Source organism: Lonchura striata, chromosome 25, assembly GCF_050655825.1.
Source record: "Lonchura striata isolate lonStrDom1 chromosome 25, ASM5065582v1, whole genome shotgun sequence".
In the NCBI taxonomy this organism is placed as follows: domain Eukaryota; kingdom Metazoa; phylum Chordata; class Aves; order Passeriformes; family Estrildidae; genus Lonchura; species Lonchura striata.
Genome location: NC_140727.1, coordinates 4,091,819 through 4,112,473, shown reverse-complemented (window position 1 = coordinate 4,112,473; position 20,655 = coordinate 4,091,819). Strand labels below are relative to the sequence as shown.

The 20,655-nt window shown below is 53.5% G+C and overlaps 3 protein-coding genes across 6 annotated transcripts; 2 read left to right on the top strand and 1 right to left on the bottom strand.

Annotated features, from left to right (window-relative positions):
- Positions 1 to 527: 527 nt before the first annotated feature.
- Positions 528 to 2,376, bottom strand: BOLA1 (bolA family member 1). 2 transcript variants are annotated; one of them, XR_014950094.1, is made up of 3 exons: positions 2,339 to 2,376; positions 991 to 1,576; positions 528 to 935 (listed from the first exon to the last, which is right to left on the bottom strand). XR_014950094.1 is itself a non-coding variant. In XM_021542077.4 (2 exons), exon 2 carries the CDS (start codon positions 1,564 to 1,566, stop codon positions 1,171 to 1,173), a length of 396 nt encoding a protein of 131 aa, XP_021397752.4. In that variant the 5' UTR covers positions 1,567 to 1,576; positions 2,339 to 2,376; the 3' UTR covers positions 528 to 1,170. The 2 variants fall into 2 exon arrangements, 1 of the variants encoding a protein (XP_021397752.4); XM_021542077.4 differs by having other exon boundaries at positions 528 to 1,576.
- Positions 2,377 to 3,391: 1,015 nt separating this feature from the next.
- Positions 3,392 to 8,926, top strand: HJV (hemojuvelin BMP co-receptor). The gene is made up of 4 exons (XM_085560769.1): positions 3,392 to 3,870; positions 5,654 to 5,815; positions 6,866 to 7,368; positions 8,025 to 8,926. Exons 2-4 carry the CDS (start codon positions 5,716 to 5,718, stop codon positions 8,649 to 8,651), a joined length of 1,230 nt encoding a protein of 409 aa, XP_085416895.1. The 5' UTR covers positions 3,392 to 3,870; positions 5,654 to 5,715; the 3' UTR covers positions 8,652 to 8,926.
- Positions 8,927 to 16,273: 7,347 nt separating this feature from the next.
- TXNIP (thioredoxin interacting protein) lies at positions 16,274 to 19,856 on the top strand. 3 transcript variants are annotated; one of them, XM_085560768.1, is made up of 8 exons: positions 16,274 to 16,717; positions 17,231 to 17,303; positions 17,409 to 17,556; positions 17,857 to 17,959; positions 18,069 to 18,325; positions 18,419 to 18,575; positions 19,038 to 19,186; positions 19,277 to 19,856. In XM_085560768.1, exons 1-8 carry the CDS (start codon positions 16,468 to 16,470, stop codon positions 19,316 to 19,318), a joined length of 1,179 nt encoding a protein of 392 aa, XP_085416894.1. In that variant the 5' UTR covers positions 16,274 to 16,467; the 3' UTR covers positions 19,319 to 19,856. The 3 variants fall into 3 exon arrangements, with proteins under 3 accessions (XP_085416894.1, XP_085416893.1, XP_085416892.1); XM_085560767.1 differs by having other exon boundaries at positions 19,038 to 19,856; XM_085560766.1 differs by lacking the exons at positions 19,038 to 19,186; positions 19,277 to 19,856 and adding an exon at positions 18,706 to 19,011 and having other exon boundaries at positions 18,419 to 18,659.
- Positions 19,857 to 20,655: the final 799 nt, after the last annotated feature.

Below are 20,655 nucleotides of genomic sequence, written 5' to 3'. Positions count from 1 at the left end.
TTTTCCTCCTCCCAACCCCCCCCCCATCCCCTATTAACCCCTTCCCCACCACAACACCCCCACTTTTCCCATCCCCCCCACCCCAAAACCACCAGCGGTTTGCAAAGCACAAACAGCCCCTAACCCCCCCCCCCAAAAAAAAAAAAAATCGGGGTACAAGGGGGTTCCCAGTGCTCAAAAGAAATCGGGGTTCAGGGGAGGGGTCCCAGTGTTGTGCCCCCTCAAAACCTGGGGGGTTTGGGGGGGTCCCCCACGCTCTGCCCCCTTCCCACAGGGTTGTCAGAGCCTGGGAGCCCCCCCAGCCCCAGGGCAGCCCCCCCCAATCCAAGCAGCCCCCCACCCCCGTGTGCTTTTGTCCCCTCCTTGGTGTAGCTGGTCCTGTCGTGCCGTGCTGTAGTTTCAGGTGTTTGTAAATTAATTAAAATGGAAAAACAAACAAAAAAAAATCCCAAAAAAAAAAAAAAGCACTAAAGTGTTACCCCCAAACCTCCCTCCACACCCCTCCCCCCCAAAAAGATTCCCCAGACTCTGCTGCCCACAGAACACATTTATTTAAATTATTTAAATTGATTCAATGGGAAGGACACCCCAAAAATGCCCCCCCCAGGGTGGGGTTGCTATGGGGTAGGGGTCCCAAGAGCCCCATGCTGTTCTTGGGGAGGGGGTTCCAGGAACTCCACACTGTTCCTGGGGGGGTCCTGGCAGCCCCATGCTGTTTCTTGGGGTTCCCAAGAATCCCATCTTGTTCCTGGAGGGGGTCTTGGGAGCCCCACGTTGTTGCTGAGGGGGTCCCAGGAGCCCCATGTTGTTCTTGGGGGGGTCCCAGGAACTCCACACTGTTTCTGGGGGGGTCCTGGCAGCTCCATGTTGTTCTTGGGGGGGTCCTGGAAGCCCCACGTTGTTCCTGGGGAGATCCTGGAATCCCCACACTGTTCCTGGGGGGTCACAGGAGCCCCACACTGTTCCTGGGGGGTCACAGGAGCCCCACACTGTTCCTGGGGGGGGTCCTGGAAGCCCCACGTTGTTCTGGGGGGGTCCTTGCAGCCCCACGTTGTTCTGGGGGGGTCCTTGCAGCCCCACGTTGTTCTTGGGGGGGGTCCTTGCAGCTCCACGCTGTTCCTGGGGGGGTCCCGGCAGCCCCACGCTGTTCCTGGGCGTCTCCCAGCGCCATCACTTCTTCCCCACCTCCTCCTCTTCCTCCTCCCGGGCCCCGCGGCGCTTCTCCCGCTTGGACCCGCCCAGGCAAGGGGGCGCGGGGGGGTTCTGGGGGTCGCTCTGCCACTGCTCAGGGGTGCGGGCGACCACCTGCAGGGCGTGCAGGGGCCCGGCCAGCTCGGCCCGCAGCGCCTCGTGCACCAGGCGGTGCCGCTGCAGCGGCGGCAGCCCCGCGAAGCGCCCGCTCACCACCAGCACCCCGAAATGAGTCTCGGCTCCGGGGGGACCCCCGTGGAGGGGGGAGTCGTCCCGAACTTCCAGGTGGGTGGGCTGCAGGGCCGCCGTCAGCTTGGCACGGATGGTGCGGGCCAGGGGACCCCCCATGGCCCCCGCCAGGAGGGGACCCCGCATTGGAGAAGGGCTGCAAGACAGAGGGGGGATTTAGGGGGTGAAGGGAGAGAGACCCCCCAAAATCTCCACCTGGCACTGGAGAAGGGCTGCAAGACAGAGGGGGGATTTGGGGGGTGAAGGGAGAGAGACCCCCCAAAATCTCCACCTGGCACTGGAGAAGGGCTGCAAGACAGAGGGGGGATTTGGGGGGTGCAGGGTGAGAGACCCCCCCAGTTCCAGAGAGAACCCCGGATTTGAGATGGGCTGCAAGAGAAAGGGGGGATTTGGGGGGGGTGCAGGGTGAGACCTCCTGCCCCAGATCCAGAGAGAACCCCGGATTTGAGATGGGCTGCAAGACAGAGAGGGGATTTGGGGGGTGAAGGGAGAGAGACCTCCTGCCCCAGATCCCTACCTGGGGAATAACGGGGTGCTGGAGAGGGCAGAAGCGGGAATAACGGGGTGCTGGAGAGGGCAGAAGCGGGAATAACGGGGTGCTGGAGAGGGCAGAAGCGGGAATAACGGGGTGCTGGGGGCAGCGAGTCCGGGGGAACCCTGAGGGCCCAGCCCCGGGACCTCGGGCCCGCAGCCGGGGAAGGCCCTCAGAGCAGGACGGCCGGGCCTGACTCCCCTCAGCACCCCCTGTCCCCCGCCGGAACCCCCCGATCCTCCCACAGGACACCCCCCCGGGACCAGCAGGTGCTGCCCGAGTCCCCAGCGCCGCTCGGGCCCCTCCCGGTCCCCTCCGGACCCCTCCGGTCCCTCCCGGTGCCCCCGGGCCCGTCCCGGCCCTCACCGCCCGCTCCGCTCCCGCCGCCGCCACGTGACCGCGCCCCGGCCAATCACCGCCGCGAACCGCGCAGGCGGGTAAGCCACCCCCCCCACACAAACCACGCCCATTTGTCCTTATATGGAGCGAGTGGGCGGGGTTTGAGGTGTGGGGGCGGGGCCAGGTGTGCGCTGAGGGACACGGGGGGACATTTTTTATTTCTCATTTTTCACTTATTCTTTTCCTATTTTCATCCTGATTTTCCCCAGACCATCCTTATTTTTCCACGCTCATCTTGATTTTCCTCCTTTCACCCTGAATTTCCAATATTCACCCCTACTTTTCCAGCATCATCTTCATCTTTCCCAGATTCACTCTCATTTTTTATTTCTCCTTAATTTTTCCCCTTATTCTCTTCCTATTTTCATCCTTATTTTTCTCTTTCTTTCTTATTTTCTCTTTCTTATTTTTCTCTTTCTTTCTTATTTTCTCTTTCTTATTTTCTCTTTCTTTCTTAATCTCTCTTGTTTATTTTCTCTTTCTTTCTTATTTTCTCTTTCTTATTTTCTCTTTCTTATTTTCTCTTTCTTTCTTAATCTCTCTTGCTTATTTTCTCTTGCTTATTTTCTCTTTCTTTCTTATTTTCTCTTTCTTATTTTCTCTTTCTTTCTTAATCTCTCTCGCTTATTTTCTCTTTCTTATTTTCTCTTTCTTTCTTAATCTCTCTCGCTTATTTTCTCTTTCTTTCTTATTTTCTCTTTCTTATTTTCTCTTTCTTTCTTAATCTCTCTTGCTTATTTTCTCTTTCTTATTTTCTCTTTCTTTCTTATTTTCTCTTTCTTATTTTCTCTTTCTTTCTTAATCTCTCTTGCTTATTTTCTCTTTCTTATTTTCTCTTTCTTTCTTAATCTCTCTTGCTTATTTTCTCTTTCTTATTTTCTCTTTCTTTCTTAATCTCTCTCGCTTATTTTCTCTTTCTTTCTTATTTTCTCTTTCTTATTTTCTCTTTCTTATTTTCTCTTTCTTATTTTTCTCTTCCTTTCTTATTTTCTCTTTCTTTCTTATTTTCTCTTTTTTATTTTCTCTTTCTTATTTTTCTCTTCCTTTCTTATTTTCTCTTTCTTATTTTCTCTTCCTTTCTTATTTTCTCTTTCTAATTTTCCCTCAGATTTCCTTTCACAGTTTCTCTGTCAAGGACCTCAGTGGGAAATTTTTTCACGGCTGAACGCGGATCCTCTCCTCAAACCTCACAAAAATCGCTGTAAAACCTCTCCCACCCCTGCAGAAACCTCAGCATGGGCAGCTCGGAGGGACTGGGAAATTTTACCTCTCCTGCCTTCTCCCTTCCCCTCCCCACTGGAATTTGCCTTTTGGGATCCAAAAAATCACCCCGGCTATTTTTAAAGCTCCCCCATCCTCCTGTCAGAATCTTCAGCTGTTTTTTCCTCCCTCTGCTCCAAGCCCGGCTGGCAACAGCCGGGATTCCCTTCCCAGACCCCAACCAAGGACCAGGATTCTCCTCTGGGATTTTTTTTGCCCATCCTGTGGCATTTGAAGGGGTAAGTGGAATATTTGGATTCTTGGTAGAGGTGTGAGGATGGAGGAATGGGATTTATGCTTGGGATGGGATTTATTTCCTTTATTTATGGAAAAGGATGGGATTTTATTTCCTTTATTTATGAAAAGGATGGAATTTTAGTTCCTTTATTTATGGAAAGGATGGGATATATTTCCTTTATTTATGGAAGGGATGGGATTTATTTCCTTGCAAGCACGGCATGGAAGGAAGAGTCCATCCTTTGGGATTGACTGTGCTCATGGCCCATCCTGGAAAGAAGAGGGATCCACTCTTCCAGCTCTCTGGCAAAACACTGATTTTACCAAATCATTCTTTTCCCACCCCAGTCCCAGTGCTGGGCTCAGGTGGGCACCAGGATTTGCTCCCTGCAGGGCAGAGCCAGGCGTGGAAAACAGCAGGAACTTGGTTTAGGAGGCAGAAGGCTTTCCTGAATGTGTCCCCAAAGGGATTTTTGGGTGCTGGAATGCTGAGGGATCAACTTCCCACCTCAGTCCTCCTCCATGGCCTCTGGGATGGACCTGGAAAATCCAGGTTTGGACATTCCTGGCAATTCCTTCTCCTTGCAGGGAGCAGGGGTTGGTGCAGCTTCTTCCTGCAGCTGTGTAAATGGGATTTTAGGAGGGCAGGCAGCATGGTCAGGCAGTCGTTGCTCCCTGGGGACATTGGCCACCAGCCCTGGGGACACTGGCCATCGATCCCTGGGGACATTGGCCACCAGCCCTGGGGACACTGGCCATCGATCCCTGGGGACATTGGCCAACTTTGGCCCGTGCCGTGTTTGCGCTCAGGACTTGGCTGTGCCCCAGGAGGGGAGGCTGTGAGACAGAACGCTGGAAAAGTCCTCCCTGTCAGGGAACATCCCATTCCCTGGGGGACACATCCCACAGGGAAAAGCTTTTCCACGGGGGTTCACTCCCAGGTGGTGCCAGCACAGGTTTCCAAGGAGGAAAACCCACGGAGCTCCAGGGAAGCTCCTATGAAACCCCAGTCTCCAGGGTTTGGGGGCTCCCACCTCCTCCTGGAGCTCCTGTGCTCCACCTTCTCCATGCTCTGGCTGTTGTTCCCGGCTGGATCAGAGCCCAGCTAAATTTAGAAGGATCGATTTCACCCCCCGCCTCTGCTCTGCCCCGCAGGGGAAAGGACAGAGCAAAGGTGGCCGGGGACGAGGAGCCACGGGGGGCTCCGCTCCTTGGCCCCCGGATTTTTGGGAGCCCAGATTTTACCCGGCTGCAGGAGCATGGAGGAGCCCAGAGGGGCTGGAATTTTCCTGGCTCATGCCATGGGTCCCTCTGGCTGGCACTTGGGGCAGAGCTGGTGACAAGGACGCCCATGTGGCCCGCAGGGAAGGAGCTCCCAGCGCTGGGAGCCAGATCGTTTCCTCAGGAGGCTGAGACAGGTGAGGGGGCAGTGGGAGAGCAGGAATGAGGGTCCAAGGACGTCGTTGGCACCCAGGGATGCTCCAGGCTCTGATCCCACATGTGGTGTCCCCAAAGCGAGGGTGGAGTGAAACGCTCAACGCCCACCCCTGTGAGGAAACAGCTCAAGCAGCACCAGGGTGGGTTTAAGTTGGATATCAGGGGAAATTTCCTCATGAAAAGGGTGGTCGAGGCGTGGCACGGGCTGCCCAGGTGGAGTTACACCCCTGGAAGTGTCCAAAGCCGTGTGGATGTGCCACCAGGGGACAAGTGGTGGCCTTTGGAAGGGCTGGGGTGGATTGGCTGCCCCTCTTGGTCCCGTCTCTCCAAGCCCACCTCCGCTTCCAGGGGAGCTGCCGAATGAAGCCGGGAGCTGCTGGTGGGTGAGAGACCCCCCAGGCTCCGCATGGATGGGAATGGGCAGAGCTGCCCACAGTAGGAGCCCGGGGCAGCTGGAAAACTCCGGCCTCTTCCTCCGAGCTCTGCTGCTCCTCTTCCTCTGCAGGCATGGTAAGGAACGGCGTGGGCAGAGTTGTTTCCCCGTAAAAACCAGGAGAAAAGTGCTTCCAGGAGGAATCTCCATGAGAACCTCCATGAGAACCTGGATGGTGGGGGGTTATTGCTGTTGGGATCCCTGATGTGGGAAGAATGATATGTAGGACTGTAATGATTTCAGAAGGATAATGAATTACTTTATTATACTATATTAAACTATAACTTCAGTATACTATATTACACTAAAAAGAACTATTACTAACTATTAACTAGAAAACCTGTGACTCTTCCCTGATAGCCACACGTGGATCTAACTGGTCAATGAACTTAAACAACCATTATCAGAATTCAATCAAGTAATCACTTTGGGTAAACAATCTCTGCACTACATTCTAAATGGGCACCAACAGGGAGCAGTGAATGAGATAAGAATTGTTTTGATTCTCTTTTCTCTGTTTCTCTCAGGGGGAGATCCTGAGAGAATCTCTCTCTGTTCAGAGGGCATGTGAACACCACAAGGGCTGGTGGGGGTGTCAGCGTTCAGGAGCACACAGAATCACAGGATATGATTCTCTGCAGGTGCTTTTATTGATGAAGAGCTCTGGGAATCGGGGGTACAGACCCAAATCTGACTCCCACACGGTTTTCGAGCTGAATATATTTTATATTCTATCGTTATAGAACTTACATATTAATTATTAAACTGATATTGTTCTATTGTATACATTGTCATGAGTTTCTCGTGATCTTCCTTAGGCCCCTGACCACAGTTTCTCATGATTACTCTTACGGTTAAACAGTAATTATATTTAATTACTAAACAATCATCACGTCTAACAATTATATCATTTATCATGTCCTAGCTACACAGGTGCAGTTCTAGCAAGGCACAAGTCCTTCATGTACTTACGGTATTTATTTTTCTTTCCAGGGCCTACTAAGCTTAATTTTCCTTTTAACCCCAAACCCCCATGATTTTAAAACCCTTTCACCATCACGGGGAGGACAGGCTGCCCTTCCCCACCCCATCCCCACTTCTCAAGGAGCCACCCCGGTCTCTCCCAGTCTCTCCCCAGTGCAAGATCCTCCGTTGCAACTCGGACTACGTGGCGGCCACGCTGCACCTGCGCGGGCCCGAGCGCGGCGCCGCGTTCTGCACCGCGCTGCGCTCCTACTCCCTGTGCACCCGCCGCACGGCCCGCACCTGCCGCGGCGACCTGGCCTTCCACTCGGCCGTGCACGGCATCGAGGACCTCATGATCCAGAACAACTGCTCCAAGGAAGGGCCCACGGCCCCGCCGCGGCCCCGGCCCCCGGCGCCCAACGCGCGCGGCTTCGAGCCGCTCGAGATCTGCGACTACGAGCGCAGTTTCCTCCACAAGCACGGCCGCCCCCCCGGGTTCCAGCACTGCGCCGCCTTTGGGGACCCCCACATCCGAACCTTCCACGATGACTTCCACACGTGCCGGGTGGAGGGCTCCTGGCCGCTCTTGGACAACGATTACCTGTTCGTGCAAGCCACCAGCTCGCCGGTGGCCAAGGGGTCCAACGCAACAGTCACCAGCAAGGTAAGGTTGGTGCGCAGGATGGGTGGACAAATCCAGGGTCAGGGCTTCTCCTAAACTTCCCAAAATCCTTCCTAAACCCGGTGGGGGGGATGAAGAAAGAGGGACAACAGTGGTGAAGGTTGTTGAGGAGACCTTCAAGCACTCCTGCTGCTGCCAGGTGATTGTGTGGTCCATGGGGTGCCTGGAGGAATCTTGTGGTGCATGGGGCACCTGGAGGAATCCTGTGGTCCATGGGGCACCTGGAGGAATCCTGTGGTGCATGGGGTGCCTGGAGGAATCTTGTGGTCCATGGAGGAATCTTGTGGTCCATGGGATGGTGGACGAATCTTGTGGTGCATGGGGACCTGGAGGAATCCTGTGGTCCGTAGTGTGCCTGGAGGAATCTTGTGGTCCATGGAGGAATCTTGTGGCCCATGGGGTGCCTGGAGGAATCTTGTGGTCCATGGGGTGTTTGGAGGAATCTTGCTGGGTTTGGCTCCACCTGAGTTTTCCATTGCTTAAAAAAGAAGGAAAGATTGCTGTTATCCCAAAGGACTGTAGCAGGGATGGTTTGAGGGTGGATAGGTGGGGTGGCACCTCCACCCTGGGATACCCCAAACACCTGGGATGGCACCACGACCACCACACTCATCCCCCTCCTACCCCGCTCCCCACAGCTGACCATCATATTCAAAAACATGAAGGAATGCATCGACCAGAAGGTCTACCAGGCCGAGCTGGACAACGTCCCTGCGGCCTTCCAGGACGGCTCCATCAACGGTGGCGCGCGGCCGGGCGGGAGCAGCTTGGCCATCCGGGAGCGCAGCCCCGGCCGGCACGTGGAGATCCGCGCCGACTACATCGGCACCACCATCGCCGTGCGCCAGGCCGGCCGCCAGCTCTCCTTCTCCATCCGCGCTGCCGAGGAGGTGGCCCGGGCCTTCACGGAGGAGCAGGACCTGCAGCTCTGCGTGGCCGGTTGCCCCCGCAGCCAGCGCATGTCCCGCAGCCCCCGCGGCCGCGGCCGCGTCCCCGCCGAGACGGCGCGGGCGCTCTGCCGGGAGATGCTGCCCGTGGAGGATGTCTACTTCCAGTCGTGCGTCTTCGATGTGGTCACCTCGGGGGACGCCAACTTCACCATGGCAGCGCACGGGGCGCTGGAGGATGCCCGGCTCTTCCTGCCCGATGCTGAGAAGCTCCACATCTTCCAAGCTGGAGGGGCCCGCCCGCTCAACTCTCCATCGTTTCTCCTCCTCCTCTTCCTCCTCCCCTGTGGACTTTGGGCTGTTTGGTTGCACTTTTAACCCCTGCCTGCTCCACAGGGAACCCGTGAGAGCTGCTGGCTCCAAGCTGCAGCCAGGAGAGATTCCTCACCTTGAAGGAGGTGTCTCAGAGACCCGAGGAGGGAAGAGATGAACCCTTGGTTTGCACACACTGGTCTCACACGGATGGTGCAGCTGCTGCCACCTCCTCTCCTGAAGATCCAGATTTTTCTGTTCCATTCTGAGATGTTCTTTTCCCCATAGGATGTGCCATTGCAGTGCATCAAAGAAAAATAAACCCCCTGGGTTAGAAAGCCCCTCTGTCCCTCAGAGCCTTTCCATAACTCACTTCCCACCTTTCCCCCCGTGTTAATCGAGCAGAATTCCACTCAGGAACCCTGCAGATCCAGAAACACCGGACTCAAAGCCCAAAGCCCAGTTTTCAGCAGTTAAAAAAGTGGCTTTTTAATGGATTTGGGACCCTTTCACCCAGCTGCTCCCAAAGCAAAGCAAGGCCACAAATCAGTTTGGGGAGTGTTGTGACCAAGAGGGAGACTTTTGAGTAGAAATCAGCTGGTTTTGTCCATGTGCTCCTTTTCCAGGATAAATAACAAGTGGATCTCCAGCAGTGGGAGCTGTGGAGCTTGAGACCTCCTATATCCCAGGCCACTGTTGCTATTTTTCCTTGTTTTCTTGGCACCTGTTGTGGCCTCAATTTAGCCGGGTCTGGACTTGGGACCGGTGTCAGGTTTTAGGGAGGACAAAACACCCCTTGGGAATTCTCTCCCTTGGGCCCAGATTCTCTGTCACTGCTCAGATCCAACCCAAACAGGAGCTTTTGCTTGGAAAACAGAATTCCTGATGGCAAAGAGCCAGCTGGGCACACAGAGGGGCAGGGTATTGCCCCATGGAAGGTGCAGAACTGCAGAGGGGAGGGCAAATTTCACATATTTCAGAGGATTTCAGTAAAGCAGATGGAGCTTTACAGGAGAAATTGTTTCCTTAGGGAAGGAAGACTTTCTTTTTAATAAAGCATTAAAAACTTGGCCATCCCTGTCCCACAGAATTGCAGGCAGGGCTTGTGGAGGTGGGGAAAAGGGAATTTCAGCCCCTCCAGGCACTGAGGCTCCATCAGGTTCTACAATTCATGTTTCAATACGTCCACGGGGTTTTTTCTCTCTCTTGACTCCTTTGTGCCAAGAGCACGAAGGAAATAATTTCATGGATATCACGGCGAGTTCCCCCTCGGAGGGGTGCTCAGAGCACACAGTGAGCAGCAGGAGACCTGCTCCACGTCTTTTACCCCGTTCCTCGTAATCCCTGATGGGTTTGACATTAAAGGGGACTATTTTTGAGTCCTCATTTCCTGTCATCTGTCTCTTCATGTCTTTGGGTGGTGGTGGCAGATGAGGATAAGAATATTTCCTTCCTCCCCTGCTCCTTTGGCTCTCCAGAGCTGCTTCCTGGTGTGCTCCACGTGTCCCTTTGGGAAGAAAATCATCTGGGGGGGGATAAAATCCTCTGGGGGGGATAAAATCCTCCGTGGGGAGAATGTTCTCCATCGGGATAAAATGCTCGGAAGGGATGAAATCCTCAGGAGCAGCGTTGGTGGTGCTGGAGCTCCTGGTGGAAATGGGATGGATTTGAAGATTCAGAACCTAATTGTCCTTTAGTTGTTGGCCAGGAGAGACATTCAACAAGAATTCCACGGGGAAAGGAGGGTCTCCAATGGAACTAGACCTTCCCTCCTCCTGAACAGCCCATCACCTGCACCACCAGGACTGGGCCTGGCGCTTTCCTTGCCAAGCCCGCTTTCAGAAGCCACCTCTGAAATTTAGAGCGCAGCTCCCAAACTGAAAATGTCCCGAAATTCCGATGTGGAGAGCTTTGGTTGCAGCTTTGAGGCTCGGCAGCTCCACCCCACCCAGAGTTCCACCAGGAGCGGCCCAGTGTGGACACTCGTGACAACTGGATTTCAGCACGGAGGAGCTGTTGCTGATGAATTATGGACTCATTAAGGTTGGAGAAACCTCTGAGGTCATTAATCATTAACTCTCCCACAGCACTGCCAAGGCTACCCGTGACCCAGCTACCACATCCACCTGGTTTTGAACACATCCAGGACAGTTCACTGCTCCGTTCCAACGTCCGCCCTCCCTTCCCACGGACACAATTTCCAAAATTTCCAACCCCAACCCCCCCCGAGGCCTCTCCCTCTTGGGAGACCACCCTGAACCCCCTCAGCTCCCACTCCCCAGGGCACCTGGAGGCTGACCCACCCCAAGTGGGAGCTGGATGGAGCTGCTGAGGTGTTTTTTAGCAGGTGACATCAGCCGGGGAGGGGAAGGGTCGATCCAAAGTCCGCTGACGTCAATGGAATCACTCTTGTTGACATCAACAACTTGGATTGGCGCCGACGTTCTGCTCCTTGATTCGGGGGGGGGAGAAGAGGTCTGCTCCCTGCCTCAGTGTACCTCTGAGGAGGAGCGGTGTGGAATAATTTGGGAATGGGCCAGGACCATCCCAGGCTTGGCACATTTTCGCCATTTAGCTGAAGCCCTGCATGGCTACGGGTCAGGTTTGAGCCTCTGCTGGGTGTCCAGAGGAGGTGGTGGCCCTGTGACAGAAGAAGGTGGTGGCCCTGTGACAGAGGATGTAGTGGATGATGGATGATGGATGGATGGATGGATGATGGATGGATGATGGATGATGGATGATGGATGGATGCATGGATGATGGATGATGGATGGATGGATGGATGGATGGATGGATGGATGGATGGATGATGGATGGATGGATGGATGGATGGATGGATGGATGGATGGATGGGTGGATGGATGGATGATGGATGGATGGATGGATGGATGGATGATGGATGGGTGGATGGATGGATGATGGATGGATGGATGGATGGATGATGGATGGATGGATGGATGGATGGATGGATGGATGGGTGGATGGATGGATGGATGGATGGATGGATGGATGATGGATGGAGAATCCTCTGCCATTCCTGGGAGAGCCTCTAGATGTCCACAGAACCCAGCACTCTGGCACAGTCAGAGCTCCAGCGTGCCACGATTTCCATCCTCATCCCAATCAACAACAAATCACAGAATTCCAGGTTTTGAATTGGTTTTGGCTGGAAAAGACCTTCCAGATCACCTTGCTCGTGGCAGGGACACCTTCCAGACACCAGATGGCTCCAGGTCCCACTTCTCTTCCCCAAGCTTGACACTCCCACTTCTTGCTCGCCGCCTCGGAATGATTGCAGCTGCTGAAAAAGAGGGAAAAAAAATCCACAAAAAAAAGTCCCTCTCTGCCAGCTGGAGTGGAGCTGATGTCATTGAATCTTCCAGACCCAAGATCTGAATCCCTCCTTGAGCTCTTCTGGAACCTTATCTCCCCCTCCCTGCTCCAAAAAAAAAACCCCTCGAGGCAGAAAAGAGGGGAAGAAATCCCACCTGGATGAAGAACTTCCACATCCCAGACTCCGGTGGGAGCTGGAAAACTGGGAGCTGGAAAAGTGGGATTTCAGTGGGGGAAAATCTTCCTGTGCAAGTTCTGAAGGAAGGGGAAAAGGGGACCCCATCCTGGCCCTGCTCTGGAGCCTCCACTCCTGAAAATCCCCGTGTTGGATTAAAATGATTTGGTGGTTTTTTTTCAATTTTCTTTGGGTTTTTTTTTTTTTAATTTTTGGTGGTTTTTGTTTTTTTTTTTTTTTAACTTAGAGATGGGGCAACTGAGAGGGTGTTTTCAAAATTTTGATTTTACTTTTAGTTTTATGAGACGGGCGAGACGAGAGGAATAAACAAATGTCATAAATAATAAATAGAATAGAAATACATGCGTTGCTTTGATTTTTAAGATTTTTTTTTTTTAAAGCCTTCTGAGCTTATATTCTTGCAGAGAACTTTCTTACACAATTTTCTGTAAATAATCCATTGTTTTGTATTCCTCTGTAGAGGTGGAGAAACTTGATGTACTGGTAGTGTGTGTAATGTCATTGGAGAGGTGGCACATTTACTCTCCAATCTATCATTACCTTTGGAAAAGTATAAATGCTGGAGTCAAAAAATAAACTTCCTCTTTTTCACCTTTGCAATAGCACTGGCTCATGTCGTGCTTTCACGTGTCCTGTAGCGACATACATGTTATAAAAATAGAAATAAATGTTATCAAATAATAGAAATTAATGTTACAAAGTATAAACACACGTCATAAAAATAGAAATAAATGTTATCAAATAATAGAAATAAATGTTACAAAAATAGATGTCATAATTTATTACAATTAGAAGCTAACTATTTTTTAATTATACTATATTATAAGCAGGTTTTGATTTGTTAGTTGTAGTTGCACTATGCTGTAAATGTTTTAAAGCTACGCATTTGAAATTACTCTTTGTGGGTTTTATTAGAATGTATTTTTATAGTTCTATTTCTTTAAGTATTAAAATGAATTTTTTACAGTTCTAGTTTTAAAGTATTTCATTTTACATTTTGAAACTTGTTTTTAGTTAAACTTTTAATAACATTAGCTTTATTTCATGGCATTTCTAAGCCATGTATTTCTCATTTTAAGGCTTGTATATATGAGTTTCCTGTTAATCTTTGGCTTTTCCCTTAGGCTATAAATTTATTTCCCACATTATGGGACGAGCAGTTGCTTTCCAGGAGCCACTCCAGCCGCACAGTTCCCTTTTTTTTTTTTTTTTTTTTTTTAAATTTCATTTTATTTATTTATTTTTTTTCCCTCCAGCTGGGCTCTGTTCCCAACGTTCCCCGTGCACAAACAAGCAGAGGAAATGCCTTTTCCACACCCGGGACACTCTGTCCCCACGCTCCAACCATTGTGGATCCCTCTTCCCCACCCCCTTCCCCAACTTGGAATAGGTTGGAAGGGACCATATAAGGTGAGAAATATGGAATAAACACCCCGGAGAAGCTTTGGGGCTGCTGGAACTTTCTTTCTTCCCGGCGATCCCGACTGGATCCCATAGAAAGGACAAAGGCCAGGCTGCCACAGGAGCAGCTGTGGCTTCTCCTGGCAACCAACCCAGACAACTCCAGAGCAGGAAAAAACACGGATCTTATCTTGCTGTACTGGCAAAAACAAATTTGTACCATGCCCGGCTCCCTCCTCGGGACCTTCCCCGAGTGAGTCACCTCAGGGCCCATTTTCTCGCCCTGTGGCTTTGGGTTATTCCCACTGGCCACCTCTTTTTTCCTGCTTAGGAGCTCCAGGAAAAGCAGTAAGGTGCTGGATTCTTCCCCATTTATTCGCCTTTGGCGGTGGGAAAGAGATTTGGGATCCTCTGAGCCCCACGGGAAAGCAGCTTGGAGGGGGATGAATGCCTTAAATAACATTTTAGTGTGTGTAGGATGTTGTCACTGCCCTGGTGTTTTCTCTCCTGATTTTCTTGGTTTTTGGAGGAGATTTGCTATTAGGAAAGTTGGTTTTTTTTGTTTGAACAAGTGAAAACCCCACAGCGTTCCCGACTCCCAGATCCATCCAGATTTCCAGGAGCAAACCCGACACCTCGAGGGAATTCCGGCAGCAGAGAGTGCTGGAAGGGAATTGCCACGGGATGGAGGGCAGGAGGGGAAAGGGCAGCACTGATTGACAAGTCTGGAGGAATTCAGGGAGGATTCGGGATGTGGAACACGCTTGGGATCATATCCTGGACGTGTTCCCTGGCGTGGGGCTCCAAGGCCCTTTGGCTTCGCTGGAATGTGTTGAAGGGGGGACGGTTTCCTTTGCAAGGCACAGAGGGATGGGAACTGGAGAGGGAGAGCGTAAACAGGGCTCGGATCTGAGGGGTCAAATATCCCATGGCAGGGAAGGCTGGAAAAACCTCCCACCTTTCACCAAATTACTGCAAATCCCTAATTCTCCACTAACCCAGAACCTTTTTCCTAGTGGGAGAACAACGGGGTGCAGAGGAAAAAAGGTGCAATTCCTCCATTCTGTACCAAACTAGGGAGTAATTCCCTCTCAAGGAGGAATTTTGTACCAAACCAAGGGGTAATTCCCTCTCAGGGAAGAATTCTGTACCAAACTAGGGAGTAATTCCCTCTCAAGGAGGAATTCTGCACCAAACCAAGGAGTAATTCCCTCTCAAGGAGGAATTTTGTACCAAACCAAGGGGTAATTCCCTCTCAGGGAAGAATTCTGTACCAAACTAGGGAGTAATTCCCTCTTAAAGAGGAATTCTGCACCAAACCAAGGAGTCATTCCCTCTTAAGGAGGATTTTTGTACCAAACCAAGGGGTAATTCCCTTTTAAGGAGGAATTCTGTCCTGCGGTTTGGCAGGAGAACAGTTTATGCCCCACGGTTTATCCGGTGCTTTATCGGTTTATACGATCAGGTGTGAATTAACTCTGAGGGGGGGAAAGGAGGCGATGGAAGGGCAGGAAAAGTGCCAGGAACACTCGGACAAACAACCTCTGAAGGACAACTCCCAACAAAAACACCTCCCCAGGGTGGGGAGCCCTCCCATTTCCACTGCTGGCTCGCTCCATGGACATTGTTCTCCTATTTCCTCAGCTCCCAGCATTTTCCTGAGCTGGGAAAGCACTAAGGATTGGGGGGAAATAAAAAATAAAAAAAATAAATAAAAATAAAAATAGGGTAAAAAGTGAATTAATTCCTGTCCTGGATTAATGCTGATCCAAGGAGTGAAATCGGAAGGTTTCTTAGAAGCCAAAGTCTCCTTTGGAGGGGTTGGGGCGGGGGGGGGAGAGGAAAAATGCTGTCCTACTCCCCAAATCCCAGGGCCGGGGTTTATGGAATGGAGGCGGGTGTTTGCTGCGGCTTAAATCAATGTTTGGGAGGGGTATTTTGGGGAAGAAGGAGCGGGAAGTGTCCCCAAGACAGAATGGGAAGCAAAAGAGTCACCACCAGGAGGGAGGGAACCCCCAAAGCCAGGTTTGGATGCTGAACCCCCAAACTCGCCCTTATTTACCCCAAATAACAGGGGGGAGTGTGTGTGGGAGGAGGGGGTAGCGAGAATACCACCGAGGGGGCTGAGGGAACCCCTGAAGGGATTCCAGGGGATGGAAGCAGCAGAGAGGGGGGGGAAATCCTGCCCAAAACTCGACCAGTCCCCCCAGTTCCATCCCGTACCCCAAATCCGTCCTTATTTCCCCCAGTTTACAGGGGAGGGCTCAGCGGGGGGACTGATGGCTGCCCTGGGTGGGGAGATTCTGAGGAAGGGGGTGAATCCCCCCCACCCATCGCCCCTCAGGGCCGCTCCCAGTCCGCCCAGTACAACACGGCCCGTCCCAAACTGGGACCAACACCCCGCGTCCCCCCCGCCCGAGCCTGGGAACATGACATCGTGTTCCTCGCTCCCCATTGGCCAGACCGCCTCCCATCCTCGCTCCCCATTGGCCCCCGCAGCTGTCACTCCGCCCCCGTTCGTCCCGCCCCGCTGAACACGCGCGGCTTTCCTTCACCCGCTGTCCACGCTCCTCAGCCGCCCCTCTGATTGGTCAGCGCCGCCGTAAACAAGGCAGCGGCAGCCAATGGGCGCGCTGATCACGCGAGCAGCACGCCGGGCCACGCGCCCTCGGCGTGGCGGCCCCGGCAGCAACAGGCGCGGGCGGGGGTGGGCGGGGCTACCGAGCCTATAAAAGGCAACGGCGGCGGCAGCACTCGCAGAGCGCCGAGGGCCCGGGACTGAGCTACCTGTGGCGACTTCGCAGCGTCTCTGAACAAAGCCTTCCGTCGCTTTTTAAAATTTTTTTTTTTTTTTTTCCGCCTCGCACTTGCTTGGCTCGGGCGGGTTTTGCTGCTTCACGGGGGTAAAGCCCTGCGAGCCGTTGCTTTGTGCGCCCTCGTCCTGCCCCAGCCATGGTGATGTTCAAGAAGGTGAAGAGCTTCTCGGTGGCCTTCAGCGAGCCCGACAAGGTGTACTGCAGCGGGGACAAGGTGGCCGGGCGCGTGCTGGTGGAGGTGGCCGAGGTGACCCGTGTCAGCGCCGTCAGGGTGCTGGCGTGCGGCGTGGCCAGGGTGACCTGGGCCAAGGGCCCGGCGCAGTGCCGGCAGGAGATGGAGTACCTGCGCTTCGAGGATGTGCTGGCCCTGGAGGAGCAGCCCACGGGTGAGAAACGAGGGCGAGAGTAGCTTTAAACAGCGATTTATAAGCCCAGCCCAACCCAGGGCTTGGCCACGTAGGGAATGGATGGGGGACAAAAAGACCACAAGCACCCCTGGGTCACAGTGATGACCAGAGCAGAGTTGGTGCTGTGTGTGGAGCTTGGGAAAAAAAACGACCAAATGGAGGAAAACTTCAGGAAGTTGGGAGGTTTGGTCAAGCCAAGTGGAAGTTTGGGAGCTAAAGGACAAAAAAAAAAAAAATCAGAGCCTGGGGAGCTTCCTGTGGTAACATGGTGGCACGGTCAGGGATGGGCACAAGATCACACCCTGGGGCTGGAGGTGGAGATAAGGGGGAGCTGGAGGTGGGGTGGGGCCGGTGAGACACCGTGTTCTGCCCCGGGGTGTTGGTGAGGTGAAGGGAGAGAACATGGGGTTCCCGGGTTGTGTTACTCAACACCCTTGGAAATGAGGATTACTCTGGAACTCCAGCTGATGTTTCCCTTTTCTCCCCCTCCAGATGAGGACGGCTCCGTCATCCTGAGACCTGGCAACAAGTACGAGTACAAATTCGGCTTCGAGCTGCCCCAGGGGTGAGTATGAGGCAGCAGCTGGCACTGGAGGGGGGTGGAATTAAATTAAATTAAATCGCAAAGTCCACGCTTTGGCTCTGGAGTGACCCCCCTGCGTGTCTCTAGGCCGCTGGGCACCACGTTCAAGGGGAAGTACGGCTCTGTGGATTACTGGGTGAAGGCGTCCCTGGAGCGCCCGGCCTGCCCCACGCAGCAGGTGAAGAAACGCTTCGAGGTGATGGATCCTGTGGATGTGAACACCCCGGAATTGCTGGTGAGCCCCGAGTGCTCCTCAGAGGCTTGGGGGGGAAAAGAAAAAAGCCCTTGGGGAGGGTCAGCCCAACCCAGGTGTCTTTAATCAGATCTGGGCTGAGCCGGGATTAAAGGTGGGATTAAAGGTGGGATTAAAGGGTTCTGGATAATTCCAGAAACTGACCTGGGTGGGGCGTGCTCTGTACTCCAGGGGAACTGGAGGGTTGGTTGTTAAAAAGGGAAGAAAGAAAAGGAGGAAGGAAGGGTGGAGGGTGGGAAAGACAGGATGGGGCCAGTGTTTGAGCGTACTCTCTCCCCGCAGTCTCCAGTCGCAGCCAAGAAGGAGAAGAAGGTGTCGTGTATGTTCATCCCCGATGGTCGGGTGTCTGTCAGCGCCCAGATCGACAGGAAGGGCTTCTGTGAAGGTGAGGATTGCTGGGAACAGGGAGCTGGGGAGCCAGGAGGGAAACCCCCAGCATCCCGAACATCTGGAAACCCCCAGGATCCCTAACATCTGGCTCCTTCCCTCGGCAGGCGACGAGATCTGCATCAACGCCGACTTTGAGAACACCTGCTCGCGCATCGTGGTGCCCAAGGCGGCCATCGTGGCCAAGCACACGTACCTGGCCAACGGCCAGACCAAGGTCTTCTCCCAGAAGCTCTCCTGTGTCCGTGGCAACCACATCATCTCCGGTACCTCGGAGTCTTGGCGTGGCAAAACCATCCGCGTGCGGAAGCTCAAACCCTCGATCCTGGGCTGCAACATCCTGCGTGTGGAGTATTTCCTGCAGGTGAGTGGGGGGATGCTTCATCCTCGCCCTCATCTTCCTCCTCATCCTGGGATCCTGTCCCACCAAGCCTCTAAATCCCGGCTCTTCCTGCAGATCTACGTCAGCGTGCCAGGCTCCAAGAAAATCATCCTGGAGCTGCCGCTGGTCATTGGGAGTCGCTCCGGCATCGGCAGCCGCAGCTCCAGCATGGCCAGTCAGACCAGTTCTGAGATGAGCTGGGTGGACCTGAACCTCCCCGATGCTCCCGAGGGTGAGTGGGGGGAGATCCACAGTGGGGTGGGATCATGGTGGGGTCACAGTGATGGGATCCACAGTGGGGTGGGATCCTCAGTGGTGGGGATCAGAGTGGTGGGATCACAGTGGGGTGGGTTCCTCAGTGGGGTGGGAATCACAGTGGTGGGGTCACAGTGGTGGGATCATGGTGGGATCACAGTGGGGTGGGTTCCTCAGTGGGGTGGGAATCACAGTGATGGGATCCTCAGTGATGGGATCAAAGTGGTGGGATCATAGTGGGGTGGGGGTCACAGTAGTGGGAATCACAGTGATGGGATCATGGTGGGATCACAGTGGGGTGGGTTCCTCAGTGGGGTGGGGGTCACAGTGATGGGATCCTCAGTGGTGGGATCACAGTGGGCTGGGATCACAGAGTGTGGTGGCAGCCCCTCAGTGGCTTCCCAGTCGAGCTCACCAGTCCCTCCCCATCCCTCCACAGCCCCCCCGTGCTACCTGGACATCGTTCCCGAGGATCACCGGCTGGAAAGCCCCACCACGCCCTTGCTGGACGATCCCGACGGGTTTGACAGCCCCATCTTCATGTACGCTCCGGAGTTCAAGTTCATGCCTCCCCCCACCTACACGGAGGTGAGCCCGGCGGCGGCACGGGAGGAGGGCCCGGGCGGATCCGGGATCCCCCGCCTGGATCCCTCACCCGCGTCCTGCTCCGCCGCCCAGGTGGATCCCTGCATCAACAACAACAACAACAACGTGCAGTGAGCTCCACAGCTGGGCTGTGCCGCACAGCTGCAGCACATCTGGCCGGGACACCTGGAGGAGGGAGGGGACCGCGCTCCCGAGGAGCCGCCGCTCCGTCCCGAGAACCTCGAGGAAAACGCAAAATCCGCTCTGAGCTGCCGGAAAACCCTCCAAGAGGATTTTTTTTTTGGGGGGGAAGGGGGGGACTCGAGGCAAAAATCCAGCTGGGAAAAAAAAAACCAGCAGGAGAAGCTGTCGGGACGCACGCTGCCTGTCGTGACATGGAAATGGTGGTTTGAATGAATTCCATCCCGATTTTGTAACTCTGGGTGCTGCTGCTCCGGCTGCTCTGCACTCCCAGTGCCCAGGGAGGAGGTGGGGGGACACTGGGACATCAGGAATCCGTCCTGTCGTGACACAGAGCTCGGTATCGCGACCTTTTGTACTCTTGGGTTTTGTACATAGTGTTCGGGGGTGGGGGGGAAGCACAAAAATGCAAATTTTGTACCTTTTTTGTGGCCCCTGGGGGGCAAAGTTTGTAATAAACGAATGAAATGGCGCCCGGATCTCTTGGTCTGTTCTTGGGGAGGGTGGGAGGATGGCAGGAAACCCCCCCACCTTGGAGTGGGTTTTTATTTTTTAAAATAATTATTTAATTTAAAATTCAAAATAAATAAATAAACAGGTTGGGTTTTTTTTATTATTTTTTTCCTAACTTCTGGATTTTCTGTGAGCAGCTCTGCTGGAATCTCCTAGTTTTTTCCCGGGGAAAAGCAAAAAAACAAAAACGAAAAAAACACACAGAGGAGGGGAAACTGAGGCACAGAGACGGGGTGCAGAGTGGGGAAACTGAGGCAGGGGAACGTTCCTGCTATTCCTGCCTTTTTTGGGATCTGGGTGAAAGGTTGCTGCTGTCGAATAACAAGGCCGTGACCTTGGCTCTGCTTCCCACCCTCTCTCCCACTTGGAGCCCCCCCCAAAAATTGCTCTGCCTTCCCCCCCCCACCATCCTTATCCCAGTCCGTGCCTCAGTTTCCTTTTGGAACGGAGCCATTCTGGCTGCTGGCCAAGTAGGCAAAAAGTCATCCTGCTCCGGGCCAGGGATGGGCTGTGGGAAAATGGGAAAAGAAGGGGGAGGGCACAGACAACCCCCCCCATCCCCTCCCAAAAAAAATAATTTAGGAGACACCCCCGCTCCCCTGAAATTGTTGATTTTTTCCCCCCTGGAAAAGGTTCTGGCACCCCCCACCCCAAACTGTGGGGCTGCACTCACCCCCCCTCCCGCCAAATTGACAGCTTTAATTAAGATAATTAACGCCGTGTGCCAGAGCAGGATTTGGGGGGTTTCTCCCTGTTTT